The sequence below is a fragment of the Centroberyx gerrardi genome, chromosome 13, assembly GCF_048128805.1.
Source record: "Centroberyx gerrardi isolate f3 chromosome 13, fCenGer3.hap1.cur.20231027, whole genome shotgun sequence".
In the NCBI taxonomy this organism is placed as follows: domain Eukaryota; kingdom Metazoa; phylum Chordata; class Actinopteri; order Beryciformes; family Berycidae; genus Centroberyx; species Centroberyx gerrardi.
In genome coordinates, this window is record NC_136009.1 from 11,610,771 (window position 1) to 11,634,458 (window position 23,688).

Below are 23,688 nucleotides of genomic sequence, written 5' to 3' on the forward strand. Positions count from 1 at the left end.
CAATTCAATTAATATGAAAGCAGAAAGGAGACAATTACATATATATTAATTACAATATATGAACATGTAATTTTCATTTGGAGGCAGTCCAGTCAGTAACAGAAACTAACACTCTTATTTGGCGATGTAATTTCTGAACATGGCCCTCCAACTCTGAGTTAGACCATCATGAGGAATCTATGGCAACTAGTAGGCTATCGTTTCATTAGCAATAGAAAACTTGTTTAAAACCAAATGAATGAGACATTGTTCATATTTTTAGTGCAGTGATTGATTTAGATCTTTATTGTATTCAGCCATTCATGTATGTTATTGGCTGATACTTTTTCTATTTAACAATGAATAAAATACAGCTCGACACCAATTTCACTTTGGCCAACAGAGCTGAAGTTTACAAATGTTATATCCATATTGTTAAATGACAAATCCACCCTAAAACAGAATTCATATAATGCTATTCATATAATGCTATTGCTATCCTATGGATTTGTGAACATTAATACTGTAATAAACTTTAGCTGTTGAAGATTTTAAGATAGCATAAAGCTGCCACCACCTTTGTTAACCCGGTCTGGTCCGGTGTCAGAGGCAAGAGAATATTCACCACACAGACAGATATATGGTACAAAAAATAGCCTTTATTGAAGATACGAATTCATTAAAACTACAGCTAGACAACCCAAAGCAAAAAGCCCCCACAGAGGTCGACCCCTAATAGGCACAGGCGGCCACCCTACGACCCTACAACACACAGCACTGCAAGTGAATTAGGATAAACTTGGCACACACCCTGGCAGAAACACTGCACACAGTACCAAACGCACAGCAACCCATACACTGCACACTAATGAAACACGGCATCAAAATGCACATCAATCAATAAGGACCACTCCAAACTGTAGGCAGGTCAGAACCATTTCTACCAATAGGGGGAGGCAGAGGGCCCCCTTAGCCACCAGCGTTGCCTCTTAATGGGCCCCTGGCAGGGTGTCAAATCACTAAAATCTATTTTTACAATAAATCATATAGACCAAGACAAAAACAACTCTTAACAAGACAATATATAAACACTTATCTCGCCCCGTCTGGCGATAAGACCCCCCCGTGGGGCGCGAACATGGAGCCTCCCGTAGAACCAGGAAGCGCCCACAGAAACACTCGCTGCAGCCGGGATGCCAAGACAGTGACGGCAGACGACCTGCTTGAGACGGCGTGACGGCGTGAGGTGATGTGTGGAGTCACGATGATAACAGCCCCGTGAAGCACAGGCAAAGGCACATACTAGTCCCCGGTCCCTCTCTACCTAAAGGAGGTGTCCAGCCTCCCCTCCTAACACAGGAACGGATCCCCTGCTTGGCTGTCTTCACTGTCGGCAACACTAAAAGTTGCGAACAGCACCCTCCCGCCACAGTGCCACAGCCACGGACAAAAGCAATTCAGTCTCTCTCACGCGCTGTCCGGCCGTTCAATGCCCCTCTTATTCCAGCGTGATCCTCCCCACCCCCCTGACACAGGTGAGAGTCATCAGTCATCAATTCTCCCAGATACGCGGGAATTCTTCCCTACGAGTGTCCACAGGGAGATCGAGACCCTCCCCCACATTTCCTCACTACAATACGTAGTCGTGAACTCGAGAAACATCTTGTGATGATGCTATTATTAAATCCTGATCTCTAATAACGTAGAAGAGTAGAGAAAGTAGAGAGTAGAGAAAGTAGTAGAGAAAAGTAGAGGAGTAGAAAAATAAATGACTAAGGCATTTCTCTGCTTCCATAGGAATCAATATGTGGCGATGCGCAGGATGTGTGATGTTTCAGGAGACTATGGTCCTCTGTAATATGTATGTATACAATACACAGTTAGTGGGGCCACGTCATGGTAATTATTAATGTTATCTTGCTTCATATCAATTTTGAACACAGACATTAAAATAAAAATACATTTCATTTAGGCTAATTGTTAGGCTAGGATAGTGCCACAATCAATAGGTGCAGTTGTGTGGCATTATCTACAGCTATAAAAGAGCTAGCCTACATGTTGGTGAAGTACTCCTGAAAAATGCATACAGGATTACTGAATAGACAGGTAGAGACCCTAGAATCCCTACCTAGAACAAATAAAAGAACAGATAAAAAAGGAATCTGGCTAATGCCCAAAGCCTTTATGTTCTGCAGAAGGGAATTTCATGCACATGCTTTGGTACTGTGCTTCAATTAATGAACTTTAGAAATATGTGACAGATATTTTACAGAGAATATTAAGAATAGGCCTTTCAAAATGCCCTCTCCTTTTATTTTTTGGTATTAGCCCAGGTGCTCATCTGTCTTTTCAGGATAAACGTATTGTTTTGGCCGCATCAACGGGTGCTAAAAAAAACTATCCTTAAAAGCTTGTTTGATCCTACAATTTCACTGAACAAAACATGGCTATTTCTTTTTAATAAAAATGGTGAAAGTAGCCGCACACTCGTAGCTCCGATGCAATAATTTAATTTACTGAGACATTAACAAAACCGACGTTTCAGCAGCTAGGCTGCCTTCATCAGGGTTGATCTACCAATTTTTTAAATTTAATTTAATTTTTTTATTTCTTTTGAATGAAATTTGCTTAATGGAAAGATCAACAGCTAAAGTCAATGGGGTCAGATGCTCTCAATTTCACACAGACGTTATTGTCTTCCTAATATTCTCCGGTGTTGGGATGGAGCAAACAAAGTTGTTTTTTTTTGTTCTCTGATATTGTAATAACATTTTTTCGATGTTTCACTGATTATATATTCTCAATCGGAATGTATCAGCAGAAGGCCTGAGGATATATTGGTACCGGCCCTATGCGCATATGGATGTGTATGCATGTGTCTTATATTTCGTCTTAATAATTATACTCCTTTTTCTTTTAGTATTAGTATCATTATTATCATATGTGTTTATATGTGTATGTATGTATATGTGTACGTGTGTGTATGTATGTACAGTATATGTATATATGTTTTTTTTTCTTTCTTATTATTTTTTTATTTCAATCTATCTTTTTTAGTGTACCTGTTTACTTTTTAGTGTATCTGTTTACTTCCCCCCTCCCCCTTCTCTTCCTACCCCCGCCCATCATGTACTGTAGTGCTGTATCTTCACATTAATGTTTTGTAGATTATATACTCCTTTTTGAAATGCAATAATAAAAAAACAAGCACAAAAAAAAGAAAAAACAAAGAACAGATAAAAAAGAACTATACTTCTCATCACTCACTCCATTACTGTTTTAATACAACATCTCAACAGTTGACCCAATGGAGCCAGCAAGCAAGCCAGAGATGAAGTTGATGAAAGATGACAATGATCAAGATCATCCACCATCAGAGCCTCAGATGAGAGGCCAGTGGGCCAACAAAAAGGAATTCATTTTAGCAGTAGTTGGAGATATCATTGGTCTCGGCAATGTTTGGAGATTTCCCTATCTGTGCTTCAAAAATGGAGGAGGTGAGAGCACGATTTTAAGGCATAAAAAATTATAGGCTGCACAGAACAGGCTGCATGAATTATATCTTGGAACAGCCAGTCACAAACGTCCCTAAATTTAGATAACCATCAATCATATCAGTCATATTACATGTGCACTAAATGCTGCTTTAATTTTTAATTCTTCTTCCCATAAGGAGTTTTCCTTGTCCCCTATGTTCTGTTCCTGTTTACCTGTGGAATCCCCCTCTTCTTTTTGGAGATATCTTTGGGACAGTTAACCGGTCAGGGTGGAATCACATGTTGGAGGAAAATTTGTCCTTTATTTGAAGGTACTGCTAGCTCAACTGAACCTTCAATACAATAGAATACAATATATGCAATACTTGCATGCGGTAAATCTCTAGTGTGTATACCTGATATCATTTAGCATCTACGTATATTTGCAGATAATGACATATTGTTGTCAATAGGTTTAGGCTACGGCAATCTCATGATTATGCTCTACACTGTGATGTATTATATCGTCATACTGGCTTGGGCCTTCCTCTACCTGTTCTCCTCTTTCAACACTGAACTCCCCTGGGCCAACTGCAACAACAGCTGGAACACAGGTAAACATATACAGTATGTTGTTACTGTGTTACTATTCCTAAAATTTGGGAAGCTGCATTTTGAAATTCATATTTGATATGCACTTAATTTCCTTTCCCTTTAGTTTGAAAGGTAATTTTTGAGTCTGTTTTTTTATCCTTACAAACCAAATGAGACCATTTGAGCTAATCGTATCAGAACAAATGTTTAACTGCCTTGTCTCTTAAAGGAATAGTTCACCCAAAAATGACAATTCAGTCATTATCTACTCACCCCCATGCGAGTTGAAACTCTGGTGAAGTTTGTTAGTCCAGTGGTTCTCAAAGTGGGGTCCGGGGACCCCCAGGGGTCCTTGAGGGGGTTCCAGGGGGTCCCCAGCAAAAAGGGGAATCATTTATTTTCACTATAATTCCATCCATAAGTAACACAATGACAGAATGTATGACTATTTTGGTCATGGGTTTCATACACTTTCTGTAATAAAACATCTAAAAGCAAAAATCTTATCAGATGGGGGACCCTGGGACAAAATCTTATCAAATGGAGGTCCGTGGTCTAATTTGTGTCAGTTTAGGGATCCTTGATGTGAAAAAGTTTGAGAACCACTGTGTTAGTCCATAAATGCATTCCGGAGCTTTCCAGCACAACTTCGTAGCAGCGTTCTCCAAAAAAAACTGAAGTCATTAGGAGTGTAAACAAGGAAGTGGAGGAGATTCACTGCACACGCAAAACATTTTTCTAACGTTTTTCGGCTGTAGTGAAGATTTGCTCTAAATAATGGCGTCAATATTGGTCTTTTCCACTCACTGTGCGATTGTTGGCTTCAGGAGACTTGGATTATGCTTCAAGAGCTGTATGGAGTCATTTTATGGATATTTTCTGTTCTTTTTCTGCTCTTTTTGGAACTCTAAAGATCAGTCCCTAACTACCTAACTACCAGAGTTTCAACTCGCATAGATAATGACTGAATTGTCATTTTTTGGGTGAACTATTCCTTTCATCATCTTTTCACCAGCATGTTAGCAAAATGCCATCCTTACTTGTTATTCTTACTCTCCCACTACAAGAGGACTGCTCTGATTATGGTCAGAATCATTCATCAAATGGCCACATTTTGGGGAATGCAACATCTTCAGCTAAAGAATTCTGGCAGTACGTATTTACAAGAACTCTATAAATGAAGAAATTGTTTTACACAATTGAGAAAGGAAAATGTTCCTAAACAGACATTTCTGCGTTCAGGAGAAGAATCTTGGGTGTGTCTGGAGGAATTGAGGAGATGGGTAGTATCCGCTGGGACCTGGCTGGGTGTCTTCTACTGAGCTGGATCGTCTGCTACTTCTGTATCTGGAAGGGAGTCAAGTCTTCAGGGAAGGTGAGCTCATACCTTGCCTACTTGTAATTGCCAACTTGGTTGTAATTTAACTCCGTACAAGTTTGGTTGCAATATGATCCTATCACCATTACACTTGATCATTACACTAACTTGTACATTTGATTTCATCTTAATCAAGCTTTGTTGTAAATTATATATAATTGCATATAACTTTTATATCTAAATACTTGTATATCTGTTATACATGTGTTTGAATAAATATATATATATATATATAAATATATAATTTATATATACATTCATTCATTTCTTAAAATGACAGTTCTGGTCCTCCATAAGTTTCAGCTACATAAATATAATTGCAAATGTAATATAAATATAATTATATACAGATATTTATTACATATATTATATTTAAACTGTTACAAAAAGCAATAAGTATTGTAGTATTGTCTTGAAGTAAAATTTGACCATTATATATTGTTGGTCCTCTCTCAGGTCGTCTATTTCACGGCTACTTTTCCCTATGTGATGATAATAGCATTGCTGATCCGTGGTCTGACATTACCAGGAGCTACAGATGGCATTCGATTTTACCTCTATCCTGATCCAGGCCGCCTTGCAGATCCTCAGGTGAGGCTAAAGCATGAGTGATATCAAGACAGGTGTTTTGCCTTTGGCAATGTCAAATGCTTTGCCATCAGAAATGTTGACGCCTCCAAGTAGAGATGGTTGATCCATTATTACAGACACACAACTATTCGCTCTTGCTCCCATCCCGTCTTTCAAAATTGTGCACTAGGCACAAACCTGCTGGAAAGAGCAATTTATCATCAGCTTCCCTCTACGTTCAATAGCTTCTTCAGAAGAAGTCAGGAAAATCATAGTTACAGTACAAGATGTAAGAGACAACTTTTGTTGCCTCTTACTCAAACATCCATGTCTCAGTTTAGTCTTCATTTTAGAGGAGCCAAAGTTTTCAATCAACTCCCCCCTCATTTCTTTGATCTCACACCCAATCTGTTTAAAAAAGCTGTCAAACAGTATTTATTTCACAATCATCATGTTTATTGAGGTGATCATACTGCTGTCTCTTTTTTGGTATAATTAATTACTTTATGTTAACTAATCCTTTCCTTTTTCTTTGTTGTTTTCTCTCTTTATTCCTTTGCTTTTCCTTTTCTTTTTGGTTTCTTTTAATATTCTTTTACTTATTTTCTACTTTCCCCCCTATTTATTTAACAGTATTACTTTACCTATTGATTTGTTTATATTGTTTTGTTCTTTCTAAACTCTTTTTTGGGTTTCATTACACTATATTGTAATTATGTGGGAGATACTCCATAAGCCCCTCTGGGTTTCTTTGGTCTTCCTTGCACATGCTCTTTATGATGTTGGTATACATTATGGATATTTTGTTTGAATTACTCTTTTGTGCTAAATAAAAAATATTTAAAAAAAAAGAAAAAAGAGTGTGTTTACACACTCTTTAAAGCTCTATGTGATAACTTGGAACTTGGCACGTCAGCGGCTACTCTGGTCAGAATTTGCAATTTCACTCAATTTCAGTCAATTTTACTGCTGCTGCACTTTTAATGACATCAGACAACAAACAAGCGTGTGCTTATTGATCACGTAAACACTCACTGTAGGGTGCTTGTGATATAACTGTTTGTACACATAAACACTCACAATACTGTATGATGCTTGGGATAAAACGCTGTGTCCGCCATTGTAGAATACAACTCACAAAAGCCAGCGGGATGGGTTAGGGTTAGCTACAATGCTAATGCAGCCGTGGTAGTTGGTGTTAGCGTTAAAGACGAGATGAAATGAAAAATGCCTTTTTAACCCTTTTAGATCACATCCCCGGTCATACTGTGCACCTATTTAACAATATATGCCAAAAAAAATACCAAAAATCAATTTCATTGTATTCTTATATCAAAATTCAATCATGTTTTCTTCCTGTAAAACAAAATATGCCGTGTGCTTACGTAAGCATGCCCGTAACTAATTTCAACCAATAATATCATAACATCCACCCATCAATCAATCTTCAACTTTTAGCGCACAGAGCTAAGAGGCTAAGATTCATTAGTTAGCTAGCTAGCAACAGCACGGTACTTCGGTGTGTCTTCGGGTGTTATGACACACCCACTTTTCAACGTTCAAATCAAATTCCTCCCAACGTTATGTCCCGCCTGTCTTTCCTGTTTCACTCGGAAATACGTCACGATACGGAAGTTAGATACTCTCGAAATGCCGTTTCATCTCGACTTTAACGTCTACTATGAGGAATTTTAGGAAAACATTTTTTAGATGTTAGCTAACATATTCAGCAATGGCATAACTGTTATTTACATGCTACTTATTGTTGCTATTGGTTAGCTACTCAAGATAGCTGCATAGCTGAAGGTCTGCCAGAAAAGTCTGTTGGGGGAGGGTGTCATGGGTGTAGGAGGGTACTGGAGTAGTAGGAGGGCCTTCAAACAACAACAAAGACAGCATTGGTTCGCTCCTGTGTTTTTGAATGCAAAAATTTCCTGCGCGCGTGCACCATGATGTGTTTACTTTGTTTCACTCACTAACATTTAGCAACCCCTTCTGTTATAGTAGTCATATTATGCTTCAGTAAAGCAGAAACATTACACATTAAACCATTAACTAATCATCCCTATGTCAGTGGAAACTCCATTTAAAGCTACACTAAGTGATTTTCCGACCACTAGAGGGTGACAGAAACCACAACACATTTGTAAACACACACAGCAAAACTACTGAGGCTAATGGCTAAAATAAACGTATATACGGAGAAATGTCGCCGGTTACCAGTCTCGCTTTGCCAGATTTTTCTCCCGCTGAAGGTTACATGTCCCACAATGACAAGTGAAGAGGTAGGTCGCAAGTTTACTACTTGAACAAGTTTACTCGCTCGCTTCATCGATTCTGCCATTATGAGACTTTTTTGAGAGTTGTTTGAGAGCGCCGCTTTCAAACAGCGAGGGAGGACTGTGGTCAAGCCAGCCTCCACTTCGAAAAACACGGTCAAACTAGCCCCCACGTTGTTTTGCGGTACGCGTATATACTAGGCATTGAGGTAAGAGCGTGTAAGAACTGATTTCAAAATAAAAGCAACGTTCCGGTGAACGTGATAGGACATGAACGTGCTTTCACATACATTCAACAATTCAGTCAGTCTGTCTGTCAATAATGAATGAATACATAAATACATAAATAAATAAATAAATAAATAACATACATACATACATACATAAATACATAAATACATAAATACATAAATAAATAAAACAAAATTAATAATTATTAAATAATAAATAAAATGAATAATAATAATTTAAAAAAACTACCGCCTGCAAACTGCATTCCAGAGAAAAATTGAGGCTTTGAAAATCGAGGCTTTCTCATTTCAATTGTGTGAATAATTAGTCAAACTTAATAATAAAGAATAAATTTCCAAAGACCAATCTGACTTCAAAATGACAGTACACCACCTCAGAGTGTCATTGAGAAACTTTCTGTTTCCACAGACCAATTTCACTTCAGAATGATAGCAGACCACCTCAGGGTGTCACTCAGACCATCTCAGGACATTCTGATGTGGAATTTCAAAATTAAAGCCCTCTAAAATGTCATATATAAACTGTGTTCCCTCTAAATTCAGATTAGAATTAAAAGGAAACTTCCTGTTTCCACAGACCAATTTCACTTCAGAATGATAGCAGACCACATCAGACTGTCACTCAGACCATCTCAGGACAGTCTGATGTGGAATTTCAAAATGAAAGCCCTCTAAAATGTCATAAATGAGATACCATATTTCCTCTAATATTGGCCTGGGCCTTTATTTACCTCAACTGCAGAGGGTACCAGGCCTTTATTGGAAGCAGGCTTATATTAGAGACAGGCCTTTATTTCTAATTCCCTCTGATAAGTATATTTGCTCATATTTTAGTACGAAGCCTCCTTGTTTTCTGATCTGCTTCTGTTGGGGTACGTTAGGTAGACGTTTTTTGTTACTACAATGCATTACGATAATTATGGTAATCGACGACGGCATGCTCCAGAGTCTTCCGCTGGCCGAGCCATCTTGTGGCACTTGTACGTTACTACAAACTACAGTTACAAACAGGCACCAGGAGTTTACCGGTATCCAACGTTGTTTGCATGTAAGCTGAAGCTAACTGAAGCTAACTGAATCTGGGCGCCGATGTGTTCCCGGTGATCCGGCCGAGATTTCGGCGGGGGTCCGGGGCTTGGATCGGGAGGATCAATGCGGGCCGTGGGCGCGGTGGAGAGGACAGCGGCGGAGAGAGGAGACGGACACGGTCCAGCCATATACTAGGTCTTTGTTTTTTCACTCTGAGGTGGTCACAGACCATGTATGTATGTATGTATGTATGTAATTTATTTTTTTATTTATTTATTCATTCTTTATTGACAGACAGACTGACTGATTGGTTGAATGTATGTGAAATCACATTCACGTCCTATCACGTTCACCGGAACGTTGCTTTTATTTTGAAATCAGTTCTTACACGCTCTTACCGTAATGCCTAGTATATACGCGTACCGCAAAACAACATGGGGGCTAGTTTGTAGGGGTGGGCGATACCGCAAAATTTGGTTTCGATCCGATACCAAGTAATTCAGGGCCAGAATCGCCGATATCGATACCGATACCGAAAAAATTGGCTTCATTCATTTATGTATAAATAAATAAAATGAATAAAGCCACTGGCTTCATTCATAAATGAATGGCTTCATTCATAAATGAATGACACCAAAATAGTCAATGATTTGCGAATTAGCACTAATGCCAACAGGGTCTCAGTTCTGGTTCTTTTGGACTTGAGTGCAGCATTTGACACCATCGACCACAATATTCTCATAGATCGTCTCGAGAACTGGGTTGGTCTCTCTGAATGTGTCCTAAACTGGTTCAGAACATACATTTCAGGGAGGAAATTTTTCATCTGTCTTGGAGATCATGTATCAGAGAAACATGATCTAACTTCTGGTGTTGCACAAGGAAGCTGTCTTGGTCCCCTGCTTTTCTCACTATACATGCTTCCATTAGGTGATATTATCAGAGAACATAATGTCAATTTCCATAGCTATGGTGATGATACACAACTATACATTTCTGTAGAGCCAAATCATGCAGATGCCTTAAGCTCCCTCACTACTTGTCTATTGGCTATCAATGATTGGATGAACACAAATTTCTTAAAACTGAATGAAGATAAGACAGAAATACTTTTGGTCGGCCCCAAAGCCAAAAGAGAAGAACTCTCCACAAGACTTGGGAACCTGAATCCCTCGATCAAATCAGAAGTAACAAGCCTGGGTGTTATCTTAGATTCTGATCTAAGTTTTAATTCCCATATAAACAAGGTGACCAGAACAGCATTCTTTCATCTTAGAAATATTGCCAAGGTGTGGCCCTTCCTAACCCAGAAAGATGCTGAAAAGCTAACTCATGTGTTTGTTACAAGTAGACTGGACTACTGCAACGCCCTTTTTACCGGCCTCCCAAAAAAGTCTATTGAGAGGCTTCAGCTTATCCTAAACTCTGCAGCTAGGCTTTTAACAAAAACAAGGAAGCGAGAGCATATCACTCCAGTTTTAGCTGCATTGCACTGGCTCCCAGTGTCCTTTAGAATTGATTTTAAAGTTCTTTTACTTGTATACAAAGCTCTTAATGGCTTAGGACCGGCCTACATTACAGAATCCCTGCTGTTCTACATTCCATCAAGAGCCCTCAGGTCTTCTACTGCTGGTTTGTTAGAAGTACAAAACCCCACTCAAAAGAAGATTGGGGATGCAGCCTTTTTTAACTATGCTCCTAAACTGTGGAACACCCTCCCAAAGAATATTAGAGAGGTAGGCTCTGTAAGCATTTTCAAACAACTGCTAAAAACGTATTTTTTCAGCTTAGCTTTTAAATAGCCTTCATTTTAACTGTTTCTGTTCAGGATCCCAACAGAGCTGACATGGGCAAGTACGAATTTTCATTGGTCTTGTCCGGGTAATGCTTACTTGCACGAGTGAACACTATATGTGGGGGGGACAGAGCTTTACCCTGTATGATTCTCATCCATCTGTGGATGGTGAGGTTTTTGACCAAGAGGAGAATCTATGATTCTCGTCTGCCTTAGGCAGTGAGATCTGACGTAAATATCAGATCAAGAGTAGAATCAGGAAGGACAGGGGAAAAGAAAATTAAAGAAAAACATATGGGTTCACTCACAATGTGCATCTAAAAGTGGGAGTATTTGTTGTGTTCTTTTATCTTTCTATTCTACTTGATTTGATTCTTTTAATGTAGTGTTTCTCAACAGGGGCGGTACCGCCCCCCAGGGGGCGTTCAGAGAACGTCGGGGGGCGCTGGAAGCAATATTTTTGAAAGGGGGGCGTTGAGGTGTTCTTGGGGGGCATTTGTTTAAGGCGAGTTTACACCAAAGATTCACGACGAGACGAGTTGAAACTTGCAACTACTTGCAAAAGAATGTGGTCTGCAACATTCTAAAACCTGCCAGTTTACACCAATGAGACTAGACGAGACGAGACGGTGTATCGTTTCCATACTCTTTACTTCAGTGTTTCTGTCAGCTTTCTGTAGCGCAGCTTCATGCTGTCTTCATGGGAACGGGACGTCAGAGTATCATCTATAAAATTTCACCAACATGGCGTTTACTGTGTCAACTCAGGAAAATGGGCGCTCTCTTCCTTGGTATTCCCCGTGGAGGAAATTAAGAGTTTCTTCCTCTTGAAAGCATTCATTTCTCCCGAGGATAACGCTGTGTTAGCGCCGTGGTTACAAATTTACAAGAGGGATATTCCGCTGTCGGACTTCCCGTGGAAGCAACTTAGCGTCTAGCATCCAGACACACACTATAACACTATTCAATTCAAGTGGCTTTATTGGCATGACTGCATACAACGTTGCCAAATCATATTAACACAAACTATACAATCATAATGAACATAAATAAACAATTTTCTAAAACAATATTCTAAAACCAGACACTTGCCACCTGACAAGCTGAGTCACAACAACGCCATCAGCCGGCTTGATTCCAGCTGAGACGGGGGAGTTTACACCGCTGCAACTTTTCTCTGCAGCATTTCGTGTAGTCGTGAACTTTAAAGTCTTCTAACCCTCTACACCCCATAGCACCCGAGAGCACCCGTTCTATAGTTCACTATAGAGAGCCTAAGTCCCTCCCCTTCCGGTGGACCACCATGGGACCTTATTTCGGAAAAAATATGTACGGTAGTCAACGGCGAGAGACAAATAATTGTTTGATCTCGTTTGAATTGTGCCATGAATTACACATATGATGTTTTGTCAATTTAAAAGATAAAGTCAAGAAAGTCGCAGTTTGTCGTAAAAGTGTTGAAGTATAAGACTGTGAAAATACGTAATTAGAAAGACTACACACCCAAAAGTCGCGTAAGTGACGTCATAACTTTCTCTCTCCACAAGCTACCCAGAGCCGCTGAAGCTAAGTCCCTCTCAGATAGCAGTAGTATTATACACAACCTGGAAGGTAGACAGTAAGAACGGATTTAAACTGGTTTAGGATAGTTTTAGTACAGTGGGGGCTAACGTTAACACGATGCCCGTGTGTTTCGTATGTTTCGTTCCATGTTGGTGTTGGTGACGTATATTGTGCGAGACGAGAGATGTAGTTCACTGAGCGATTTCACACAAAACTTAACGTTACTTTACTGTTTTACAGCAAACTGCGACTTTCTTGACTTGCAAAATTATATTATTAACAAGAGAGAAAGTTATGACGTCACTTACGTGACTTTTGGGTGTGTAGTCTTTCTAATTACGTATTTTCACAGTCTATAACTTCAACAGTTTTACAACAAACTGCGACTTTCTTGACTTGGAAAATTATCTTTTAAATTGACAAAACATCATATGTGTAATTCATGGCACAATTCAAATGGGATCAAATTGTGTTTGTAGTTTTAATTTGCGATTAAATGTAAATAGCGCAAAAAGTAAAAGTCGGATCAAAAAGTTGAATGCAAGCATAAATCTACGTAACATATGCTACAAGATGCAACTTGAACGGAGTTTCTAGTGCAAACGGTGTGGGAGGAGATAGTGCACCAATTTAGGGGGGGAATTTTTTTTTGCAGAATAAGAAGCGGAATAAATAATGACAATTTCTATAGTGTGCTTGCTTGCAGCAAGCCAACTAAATATAGGAGATAATGATGTAAATATTGGACTTTTGGCCCAATGCAAAACACCTGGATTATGCTGCATGAGCTATTTGGAAACATTTGATTTACATTTTTTATATTTTTTTGTTTTTGCTGTAAAAACATGGCCCTGTTAACTTAGAATGCTGACTACGAGGACTAACTTGCTGTGTGTTTGGTGTCTTGCGAACTTCAATGGAGTTTTGACTGACGTGGGTGAGCAGTTAATGACTGAATTTTCAAATTGAGGCATGTCCACCTTGACGTTACGTGGATTCTGACTTTGATTTAAGCCAATTTCTGTGTTTTTTACTGTATTTATTTATTACTAATAAAAGCCAAAGACATCAAATTGAGTCACAAAAAGTTGAAGGAAATGATTTAGATTGTTTGCATTACCAGTCGCACAACCTGGACACCCTGGATGCACGGAAGGTGCCAAGAAATCATTTAAATGCGCTGAGTTTGACAGATACCCAGTGCACCCAACAATTGTGTATTGATATGGCCTCAGTTGCTGAGCTGTGCCACTTGGACTCAGTGTATTCTTGCATATCTCAGACTCAGTGTTTAGTGCTTAGTGTTAGGGTTAGGCTTCCACCATACCAATGGGAATGACAAAGAAGCCAATGTTTTGAATATAATCGTGCCCAAAATGGAGGTATGCCCAGAATCCTCAACGTGCACAACAAATAGTCCAAGTCTGAATAAGAACAGCTCAAATGTTTGTGTCTCAATCGGCGTGAAGGCTGGTTCATGCTTCTTATGTGGCTAGATATGTGGGAGCTGCAGACTAGTTCTCTGTATACCTTGGAGTTCATGCTTTTTGCGCTTCTAATGACTGTGTGCCTGGAAAAAAAGTGTGCAAAAGTGTGAAAATTTAGCTATCCACATCCCCCAACAAGAAAAAATAACCTGTCCTGGATGGAGGTGCTGTCTGCATTGTTTCAAACAACCTCTTGCATGACTCCAATGTGCCCAGTTGTTTTGGCTGCAAATAATGTCATTTTGACTGCACTCCATCACGTGCGTTTCCATGTGATGCATGAACCGGCCTTAAGACCCATGTAAATTTATGCAGTTTGAATCGGGCCCTCAGCTTTTATCAGGGGCGGATTGGGCCGTTGTTCTGCATGGGTCGGTAGGATAAAATAAAATAAAAATAAAATAAAGCACTGTAAGGCACTGTAAAGTGATACATGAGAATCCATGGTGCACCAAGCGATCTATGTCACATATGGTAGAGCCTGGTACAATTACAATTTAGGCATTTAGCAAACACTCTTATCCAGAGCAACAACAAGTGCAACAGTAAAATAAGTGAACATTCCTCAAGCATCAATACGGTAAGGAGCCAGATAGTTCAGAGTGCTATGAAAACAAAAGGTGCCATAACATTCATCAAAGAAAGTAAAGTAAGAACATCCCTTCTACCAGCAGTTATGCTAAGTCGATAAGCAAGTGTAAGTATAATAACATAAAGACAGTAACAACAACAACAAAAAGTGTGTTACTAGTGTGTGATTGCGGGATATGCAGGATACGAACCCTGGTTTGGGTAAGGGGTCGGGTTGGGGGAGGGCTGGTCAGGATACGAACTCTGGTTTGGGTAAGCGGGAGTTACAGTAGTCAAGCCTGGACATGACAAGAGCTTGGACCAGGAGCTGCGCAGACTCCTTGGTGAGGCAGGGTCTCATCTGACGGATATTGTAAAGAGCAAATTTGCAGGATTGAGTAGTGGCTGCAATGTGGGACTCGTAGCTGGTTGTAGAGGATAGCACCAAGGTTTTTGGTGGGTGGGGTAGATTTGTTTTTGTCAATGGTAGTGGAGAGATCTTGTAGGGGACAGGATTTCCCAGGGAAGAGGAGCAGCTCAGTCTTGTCGAGATTGAGCTTGAGGTGATGGGAGGACATCCACATGGAGATGTCAGTCAGGCATGCAGAGGTGCGTTCTTTAACCTGTGTCAAGGAGCAGGTGGTGGTTGACTGTGTCAAACGCAGCAGACAGGTCAAGCAGGATGAGGACCAAGGATAGGGAGGCAGACTGCTTGAGTAGAGTGCTTGTGACGCAGTGAGGTGTGCAGTCTCACTCCAGTGTGCTGGCTTCAATCCTGACTGATTGGGGTCCAGCAGGTTGTTCTGTGATAGGTAGAGGTCACCACCCAATCAAGACATAAAATAAAAAAAACAGTGTCTCTACCACTGGCAGTATTTGTCACAGCGTCTGTCTGGTCCAAGCCTCCTACGCCTTGAGCGCGTGCACGTCCCCGCTCCCAGGTCCAATCTTCTGTGGACAACGGCTGAGCGGTGGGTGCTCCGCCGGTGACGTAGCTTTCGGGCGGCTTCTCAAACTCTGTGTTCCTCGGTGGCGATGGCGGAGGTCCGTGACTCACACGCCAATGAGTCAGAAAAGGACCATCCCTTTTTTGACGGATTAGAGAGCGTTTTTCCCATCCCCGCTCCAAGAGCTGCCTCTTTCTCCGACATCAACTCCTCCATGACATCTGACGGGTTAGGGTGGGTGATAACATGACATTCAAATGAAGAAATGTATAAGTGAGCGGTGTGAGGAAGAAGGAATTTCCACTTTGTGGAAATTAGCAAACCTGTGCCACCACCTCGGCCCGAGAGCCTAGGTGAGTGGCTGAAGGTGTATGCTTTGGAAAGGGCAGCAAGCAAGTGTAGCTGTGTTTTCTCAGTGAGAGCAAGGAAATGCAGAGAATGGAGGGAGGGATAAGCTGAGGTGAACTCAGCTTTCTGGACTGCTGGCTGACAGTTCCATAGCTCCCCTCCACACTGATCTGGATACAGGGAAACCTAGGTGGATAGACAAGTAAGTACAGGTACAAGTAAGAATAACTATTTCAAACAGCTATAGCACAGGATTTGATCCTTATTTTTTCCCAGTGAGGTTTTTGTGCAGTTTTTCCTTGTCCTCAGTTGAGGGTCTAAGGTTGGGGGGTGGTGTTTTCATTTATTGTTTTCATAATGTGGGCATTGAGAAGCCCTTTGTGACTGTAACAGTGATTAGGGCTACACAACTAAAGTTGACTTGACTTGACAGGATCCTTGACAGGAAGTTAATTGCATAAAATGTGAGGAAATAAGATTGATTTGAAGGTATTTTTTATTAAATTTATGTTACAGGTAATAGTTTTTTTACAGTGATTTTGGGGCTTTTTTCTTTGCATTTGAGCATGACACATAGTTAAGGCGTTTAAGGCACACTGGTTGGGAACCACTAAACCAGAGTAATCATACATGTTCAATCAACATGATCAGCAATATTTAAAAGGGGTAGATCAACCAAAAACTATAAACAAGGGATAAAACAACAAAAACACTTTCTGTTGCTTGTTTTCAGGTGTGGATGGATGCTGGGAGCCAGATATTATTCTCCTATACTGTATGCACAGGTTGTTTGGCATCTTTGGGAAGCTACAACAAATACAACAACAACTGCTACAAGTAAGTAAAAATAAATATTTGCCTGTCTCCTTTATTTATTATTCTGTTGTTCACATGACTTGGGATACATATTAATCTTTTTCAATTACAGAGACACATTTGCCCTCTGTCTGTTGAATAGTTTAACCAGCTTTGTAGCTGGCTTTGCAGTCTTCTCTGTCCTTGGCTTCATGGCGTATGAGTTGGGTGTAGACATCTCAGAAGTGGCTGAATCAGGTATTGGATAATGCAACATTATGGCCTACATGAGCTTTACTGTATTACATTGTTTCTTATACATACTGTTTTTGGAGTCAACGTGAAACGCCCAGCCCTGTTGAATAGAGTTGAAACGTTCGGTTCCGGAAGAGTTTTTGACCAGCCATTGGGATTTTTAACTTCAGCGATAGCTGCCATATTACACAACAGAGAACCCCTTCAGTCTCCGAGATCAGAAAATGATAGTAAAGGATGCTGTAATGATCCTCGGTTATAAATGTTTCAACCTCGTTAGTGACGCTTCCGTGTTTAAAACGGCACCAAACACTACAGTATCCATGATCCTTAGAGGGAGTTACTATGGTGACAGCACAACAAACTCGCAACATCGATTTGGTAGGTGTGTCAAGCACATAGCGGTAGAATTGTAGAATTAGTATTCATGTTTTTTGCCGAATGTAAATCTTATAGTGTGATGTTGCTATAGAGATGACAGCTGTGTAGTGCTGTAGCGCACCAGCGAGCTAACCGGCAGTTCTCTGATACCTGTTGTGATAAGTCGTTGATTAAACTTACCTAATGAGTCTGATCCACCGCTGCTTCACTGACTGAGATGATGGAAAGCGGTAGAAAGAAGTGCAGTTGTCTTGACCAATAGTTGCAGCCAGGTACAAAACACTGGACCATGTTCTTCTTGTCTTAACATTGTAACCCTTTACAGTCCATGGTTGTAGCGTTAGGTCTATCTTGTATGACTAGCTCTAGATATAGTTTGTCTCTCCCACATGACAAGACAACGGAGCGAGCTCTGTAATTGGGGGACTTCGATGGCGCAATTCTCTCTGGGATGAGTAGTTTCTTCACCCTCTAACACCCAGATGTACACAGTCTTGAACCTTAGCCTTTTTTTCCAACTACGCTAGTTTTCCCGACGCAGCTGCTATTCGTTTGAGCTAATGGCTCACTCCATAGTGCAGGGATCATCAATTAGCGGCCTGCGGGCCAGATCCGGCCCGCCAGCAATTTTTCTCTGGCCCCACTCCATCCTCCCCAACACCAAATAAGAACTAGAGGGGCACTCGGAGAGCGCAGACCTCCGCCAAGGTTTGTGCTATTATTGCTTGTTCGTGAGTCGGATCCGGATCCACTCTAAAATTTTATGGGTTCTTCCTTGGCCCATGCTACACCCTTCCACGAAGTTTCATGAAAATCGGGTCAGTAGTTTTTCCGTAATCCTGCTAACAGACAAACAAACAGACAAACACACAGACAAACAAACAAACGGCACCGAAAACATAACCTCCTTGGCGGAGGTAATTACAATAAAAATGTTCCCAGGTTTTCCCATACATAGACAACTTTGTGGCGGCCCGCCACAATATCAGCACTGACTGGCACAATGTTTTTTTTTTCCACAATTTAATTGTAGAGCTGCGTGTAGCGCACTAATTCGCTCAGCCCTACTTGCTCCGCGCTCTCTCTCTCTCGCTCTCTTTCTCTCACTCTCTTTCTCTCTCTCTCTCTCTCTCTCTCTCTCTGTCGCTTGGTCACTGTCTCTCTCTCTCGCGCTCACGCTCGCGCTCGCGCTCTCACTGGACCCGTCTGTTTGCCTCCCATTACACACGTGGGCGTGAGGGATCTTTTTTTTCCATGCCAAGAAGACGGCCGGCTGAATTCCCGAAAAGAAGAACTAACAGTTAACGTTACTTGGAATACAGCTGAGTTTCCGAGATCAGCACGCTGTAGCCTATATAGCTGCTAGTCAGTATCCACTGAGTGGACTGATAACATTAATATTAACTTTTTAATTCTGACTCTGAATGTTTGCTCCCTCAATCCAGATTAATATTGAAAAGTATTTTCAGAGAAGGAAAAGGACTCCTCCTGAGGAGGAGCAGGACAGTCTGGACCAGAGGAGCTGCTGAGCAGTAAAACAGAGTAGATAATAATGTCAAAGGCTGTAATTTAACAATGTAAAGATACAGGTGAAACTGACAGCACAGAGAGATGTAGCAGGGCAGAGGGGCAGAAAAGCAGATTTCTCTGTAAAAGGGGCCTCATTTCTATTCTTCTGTACCTTGAAGACAAAAGCAAGCAACAAACAGAACAGTGTAGCACTGTTTATATTTTTAAGTTATGTTATCTTTGACACAAAGTACTAGAAAGGGAGCATTTTAGATATATACAGGTTAGTTATTTGTTTGAAGGAAGGAACTATTTAAAATGGAGTACATTAGATAATTTTTCAGTCATCCAGGTAATGGGATCCTTTATTGATAATAGCCTATACATTGACAATATAAGAGAATACAAGAACAAAAAGCCAGCCAGTGCTATTTAATAACAAAGGAATAGACTGCAGAGATGATGCACAAAGACACACATGGGCTGCCTGTGATAGGCTTTTTACTCCCAGTCCCAACCATTTGGCTTTGTTAAGACAGAAGAATAAACCATGCTTAATTTCAACATAACCTTGCAGCTTTATTTACTTATTTGCCGATTGTCTTTCTTTTTTGGTTTTGGAAATAGAACACCACCCTTGGCCTGGCCCAAAGAGTATTTGCCTTGTGGGAATTTGGCCCCAGGTGAAATCTATTTGATGACCCCTGCCGTAGCGGTTCAGGTCATTCAACTGTTACAACACTCTGAATGGCGTGTCACGTGACCATGTTTATGCGAAAAATGAATGGGTTTTTTTGCTTCCGGAACCGAGAAATGGCCACGCCCATGTCTTCATGTCTCAACTCTATGGGTCTGTCCGTTACAAGCAGAGGTGGGGAATCGAGTCACATGACTTGGACTGCATGAAGAGAATACTTGAGACTTGATTTGGGTTCTGGTAAGATGGGACTTGAGTTTGACTTGTACGTTGAAGCTTTTTAAAGTCTTGACAAAAGATCTTGTTGTAGACAGGTGACAGGTGATGCAGGAGACAGGAAGGTGAGTAGGCAGACATGAACAACTGGAGCATAGACTGGTCCCAGTCCAGTTCAGAGAGGGAACGGGGAGTGGAAAACAAGACCAAGACCGACAACACAGAGCAAGAGAGAAAAAGAAAGATAGAGAGAAAGAGCTCAAAGAGATGAGCCGGCTGGATTCCTGACAGATTCCAAGTTTGAAGGGTTTCAGTGCTGCTCCTGCAGTTCTCTTCAGATGGATTCGCCTTGTACAGTTCTGGTATAAGGATATTCAAAAATGAAGCCTCACCAGCCCTGCAAAAATTTCTGAAAAATTGTGTTACCAAAGGAGAGAGACAGTCCATTCCCTTTAGTGTTGATTTTTTTTATTAAGACAAGAGGAAGGCTTAGATGACAGAGTCAGGGAGAAGATTTTGGCAGGACCTGTCCTGGGCCAGCAGGGGTACATAGTGCCAGAATCAAGGGTCTTAACTACACCATTTCTGGGCCCAAGCCCAGCAGGTTTTATGTTATTACTCTTGTGATTACATGGAATTAGTATACAATATAGGTACAGTATGACCCATAACGTCTAATCTAACATACTATATTTTGGCATTTGGTATGGACCACTTACAGGCCCTGGCCTGGCATTCATTGCCTACCCTCGGGCAGTAGCCATGATGCCTTTGCCCCAACTCTGGGCTACATTCTTCTTCATTATGATTATCTTCCTTGGACTTGACAGTCAGGTAAGGTGTTACCATTAAATTGTGCTAAATAAATGTACATAGGATGTAAATTTCACATTCCCATTGAAGCCCTTCAGTTATTTTTTTATTTGAAAAGTAAAAGCACTCATTTTTTACCCATAGTTTGTGTATCTGGAAGGCCTGGTCACATCCATATCAGACATGTATCCATCCTTCTTTTTCACTGGTCATCGACGTAAACTACTTCTGCTGGTCATCTGTGTTGTATGCTTCCTTGTCGGCCTGTTCATGGTCACTGAGGTGGGAATCCATTTGTTTATCCTGTATAATTAAAACTGTTAAAAAATAACCTCTATCTGTATTCATATCCCTTGGTCTATGGTTCCCTCTGTCTACCTGTCTACCTGTCTCTCTGTCAAATGTGTTTTGCCGTTTGACAGCTTTGCCTGTTGTGGAATGGCAAGTGTTTTTGGCACTAGTATCTAATGCAGGCAGAATAATGTCTCCATACGATATATACACTTTACCAGATAAGATTTGTTATTTCAAAGGAACTGTCTCTTCACTCTCTATTTTTTTCTTTATCTTCTTCTCTTTCTCTCTTATGTACTGTAGGGTGGAGTTTATCTATTTCAGCTGTTTGACTACTATGCTTGCAGTGGAATGCCACTAATGTTTTTTGCCATTTTGGAGACCATTTGTATGGGATGGATATATGGTGAGTTATAGAATGTTTTATTCAAAGACAGTTACCATCCATAGCAATAATAAATCTGCATTAGTTATGCATTTAGTAATCAAGTATAATACAAGGCCATTAATAACAGATAGCCTCTGATGCAGATAGCCTTTATGTGGGCATCCAGATCCATTTCACAAGAGAGTTGCATTACAATACAGTTACAATATAGATATGACAGATGTTATTAATGTTTATGCAACATCATTAGAGGATAGTTCTGGTTATTTTCAACCTGGACCTTATTTTCCTAGTTTTTGCCATCATGACGATTAATTGTGTTCAAAATTTCATCACTTCACTGTAGAGCTTTACGCACCTCCAGTTCGCCAGGAGTGAACTGGATTCAGCTTTCAGCCAAAGCGGACATTTTTTCAACTCTGAAAGCAGGCGAGGTGCCCATGGCGCTGAGCGCTGAAAAGAGATCAGGTCCATGTATTGGGTCAGGAGTGCTGAAAGCGCTACCTTGTCATAGAAAACAACAATGAAAAAACACTAGTGCCTAAAAGACAGGTGCGCTGTGGACACAGCCCCTAAGACCTTAACTGGAGTATGGCCAGTAGCCGAGTTACTCTGTGCATGTAAACATAGTCATTGGTAGCCCAAGTCCATTCCTGTGTTCTGAGGAAACTCCCTACCTGTAAGTCTAGTTCTTAAGCAAAGAACTTTGAAAACAAAATTAAATTCAAGCCATGCTAAAGAATTCATAACTTAGTCATTTCAGGGGGAGTAAATGGACTGCATTTATATAGCGCTTTTCTAGTCTACCGACCACTCAAAGTGCTTTACAACAATGCCTACATTCACACACACATTCATACACTGATGGCGGCAAGCTACCACGCAGGGTGCTGGCGCAACCATCGGGAGCAATTTGGGGTTCAGTATCTTGCCCAAGGACACTTCGACATGCGGACTGGAGGAGCCGGGGATCGAACCACCGACCTTCAGATTAATGGACAACCCGCTCTACCTCCTGAGCCACAGCCGCCCCACAGTAATCCTTGCTCAATCTAAATCATATTCATGCAGTTGGCTCTTATGAAATATTAAATAGTTATTAATTTGTATTGACATGACCCTGTAAAGGGAAGTTTTGAACCATGATACACCAGGCTACTTTTTGGCAAATGTGATTGTGCCCAAGGAGTTGCCTCAATGTTGTTGCTTTAATCAGAACTTTTTATTGCCAGGATGCTTTTGAATAGATATTTGACCATGTGACTCCCTTTCTTGCCTGCTGGAATGTTGCCCATCTGCATTGCCCAAACATTTCCTATTGTATCACCATCCTTACATGCTAGTATAGATTATTGAAAACAAAGTACATGAGTTCACGCTTTGAAGGATATGGTATAACATAACATGAATGTCTGTCTCAAAGGTGCTGACCGTTATTATTCTAATGTTATGGACATGATTGGCTACCGCCCATGGCCTTATATGAAATATTGTTGGAAGTACATCACACCGTCTCTCTGCACGGTAAGTAAATGTAGTTTATAATTATTTCTCTAAGCCTATGTAAGACACTGGAAAGATAATGAAGTTGTACATTGTACTGTAACAATATAGAATTCAAAGAAAAAATGAATGAGTTGTTATGGATCTGTATATATGTACATATGTATGAAAATATGAATGTATAGATACAGGCCCATAATTACACTTTCAATATGGCTTTGAATGTTTTATCATTTTCCATATCATATTCCATTAGTAAGTAAACAAAAAATGCTTTTCATTTATGTTCTCTGTCTCTTTCTTGTTCATAGGGCATACTGCTTTTCTCTCTGGTCAAGTTCACCCCTCTGAAATACAACACCACCTATCAATACCCCTGGTGGGGCTACGCCATTGGGATATGTCTTGCTCTCTCTTCAGCTCTCCTGGTTCCTCTGTGGTTTCTCTACAGTATCACTGTAACCTCAGGAACACTGAGACAGGTAGTCTACATATTACACATCTTACACACATTAGCTATTAGCACAGAAAGTGGGTTCTAATCAGCTCTTGGATGTGGTGGAAAACAGTA

At 40.6% G+C, this 23,688-nt stretch overlaps 1 protein-coding gene across 1 annotated transcript in view; it reads left to right on the forward strand.

Moving 5' to 3' along the window:
* The first annotated feature begins 3,364 nt into the window (after positions 1 to 3,364).
* Positions 3,365 to 23,688, forward strand: part of LOC144542131 (sodium- and chloride-dependent GABA transporter 2-like) — a 21,810-nt gene continuing 1,486 nt past the window's right edge. The window contains exons 1-13 of the mRNA XM_078287639.1: positions 3,365 to 3,476; positions 3,653 to 3,787; positions 3,929 to 4,069; positions 5,117 to 5,201; positions 5,292 to 5,424; positions 5,884 to 6,018; positions 17,000 to 17,103; positions 17,195 to 17,319; positions 20,841 to 20,953; positions 21,077 to 21,214; positions 21,530 to 21,632; positions 23,038 to 23,138; positions 23,429 to 23,599. Of these exons, the coding sequence (XP_078143765.1) occupies positions 3,365 to 3,476; positions 3,653 to 3,787; positions 3,929 to 4,069; positions 5,117 to 5,201; positions 5,292 to 5,424; positions 5,884 to 6,018; positions 17,000 to 17,103; positions 17,195 to 17,319; positions 20,841 to 20,953; positions 21,077 to 21,214; positions 21,530 to 21,632; positions 23,038 to 23,138; positions 23,429 to 23,599 (1,596 nt within the window). The remainder of the gene's footprint in view (positions 3,477 to 3,652; positions 3,788 to 3,928; positions 4,070 to 5,116; positions 5,202 to 5,291; positions 5,425 to 5,883; positions 6,019 to 16,999; positions 17,104 to 17,194; positions 17,320 to 20,840; positions 20,954 to 21,076; positions 21,215 to 21,529; positions 21,633 to 23,037; positions 23,139 to 23,428; positions 23,600 to 23,688) is intronic.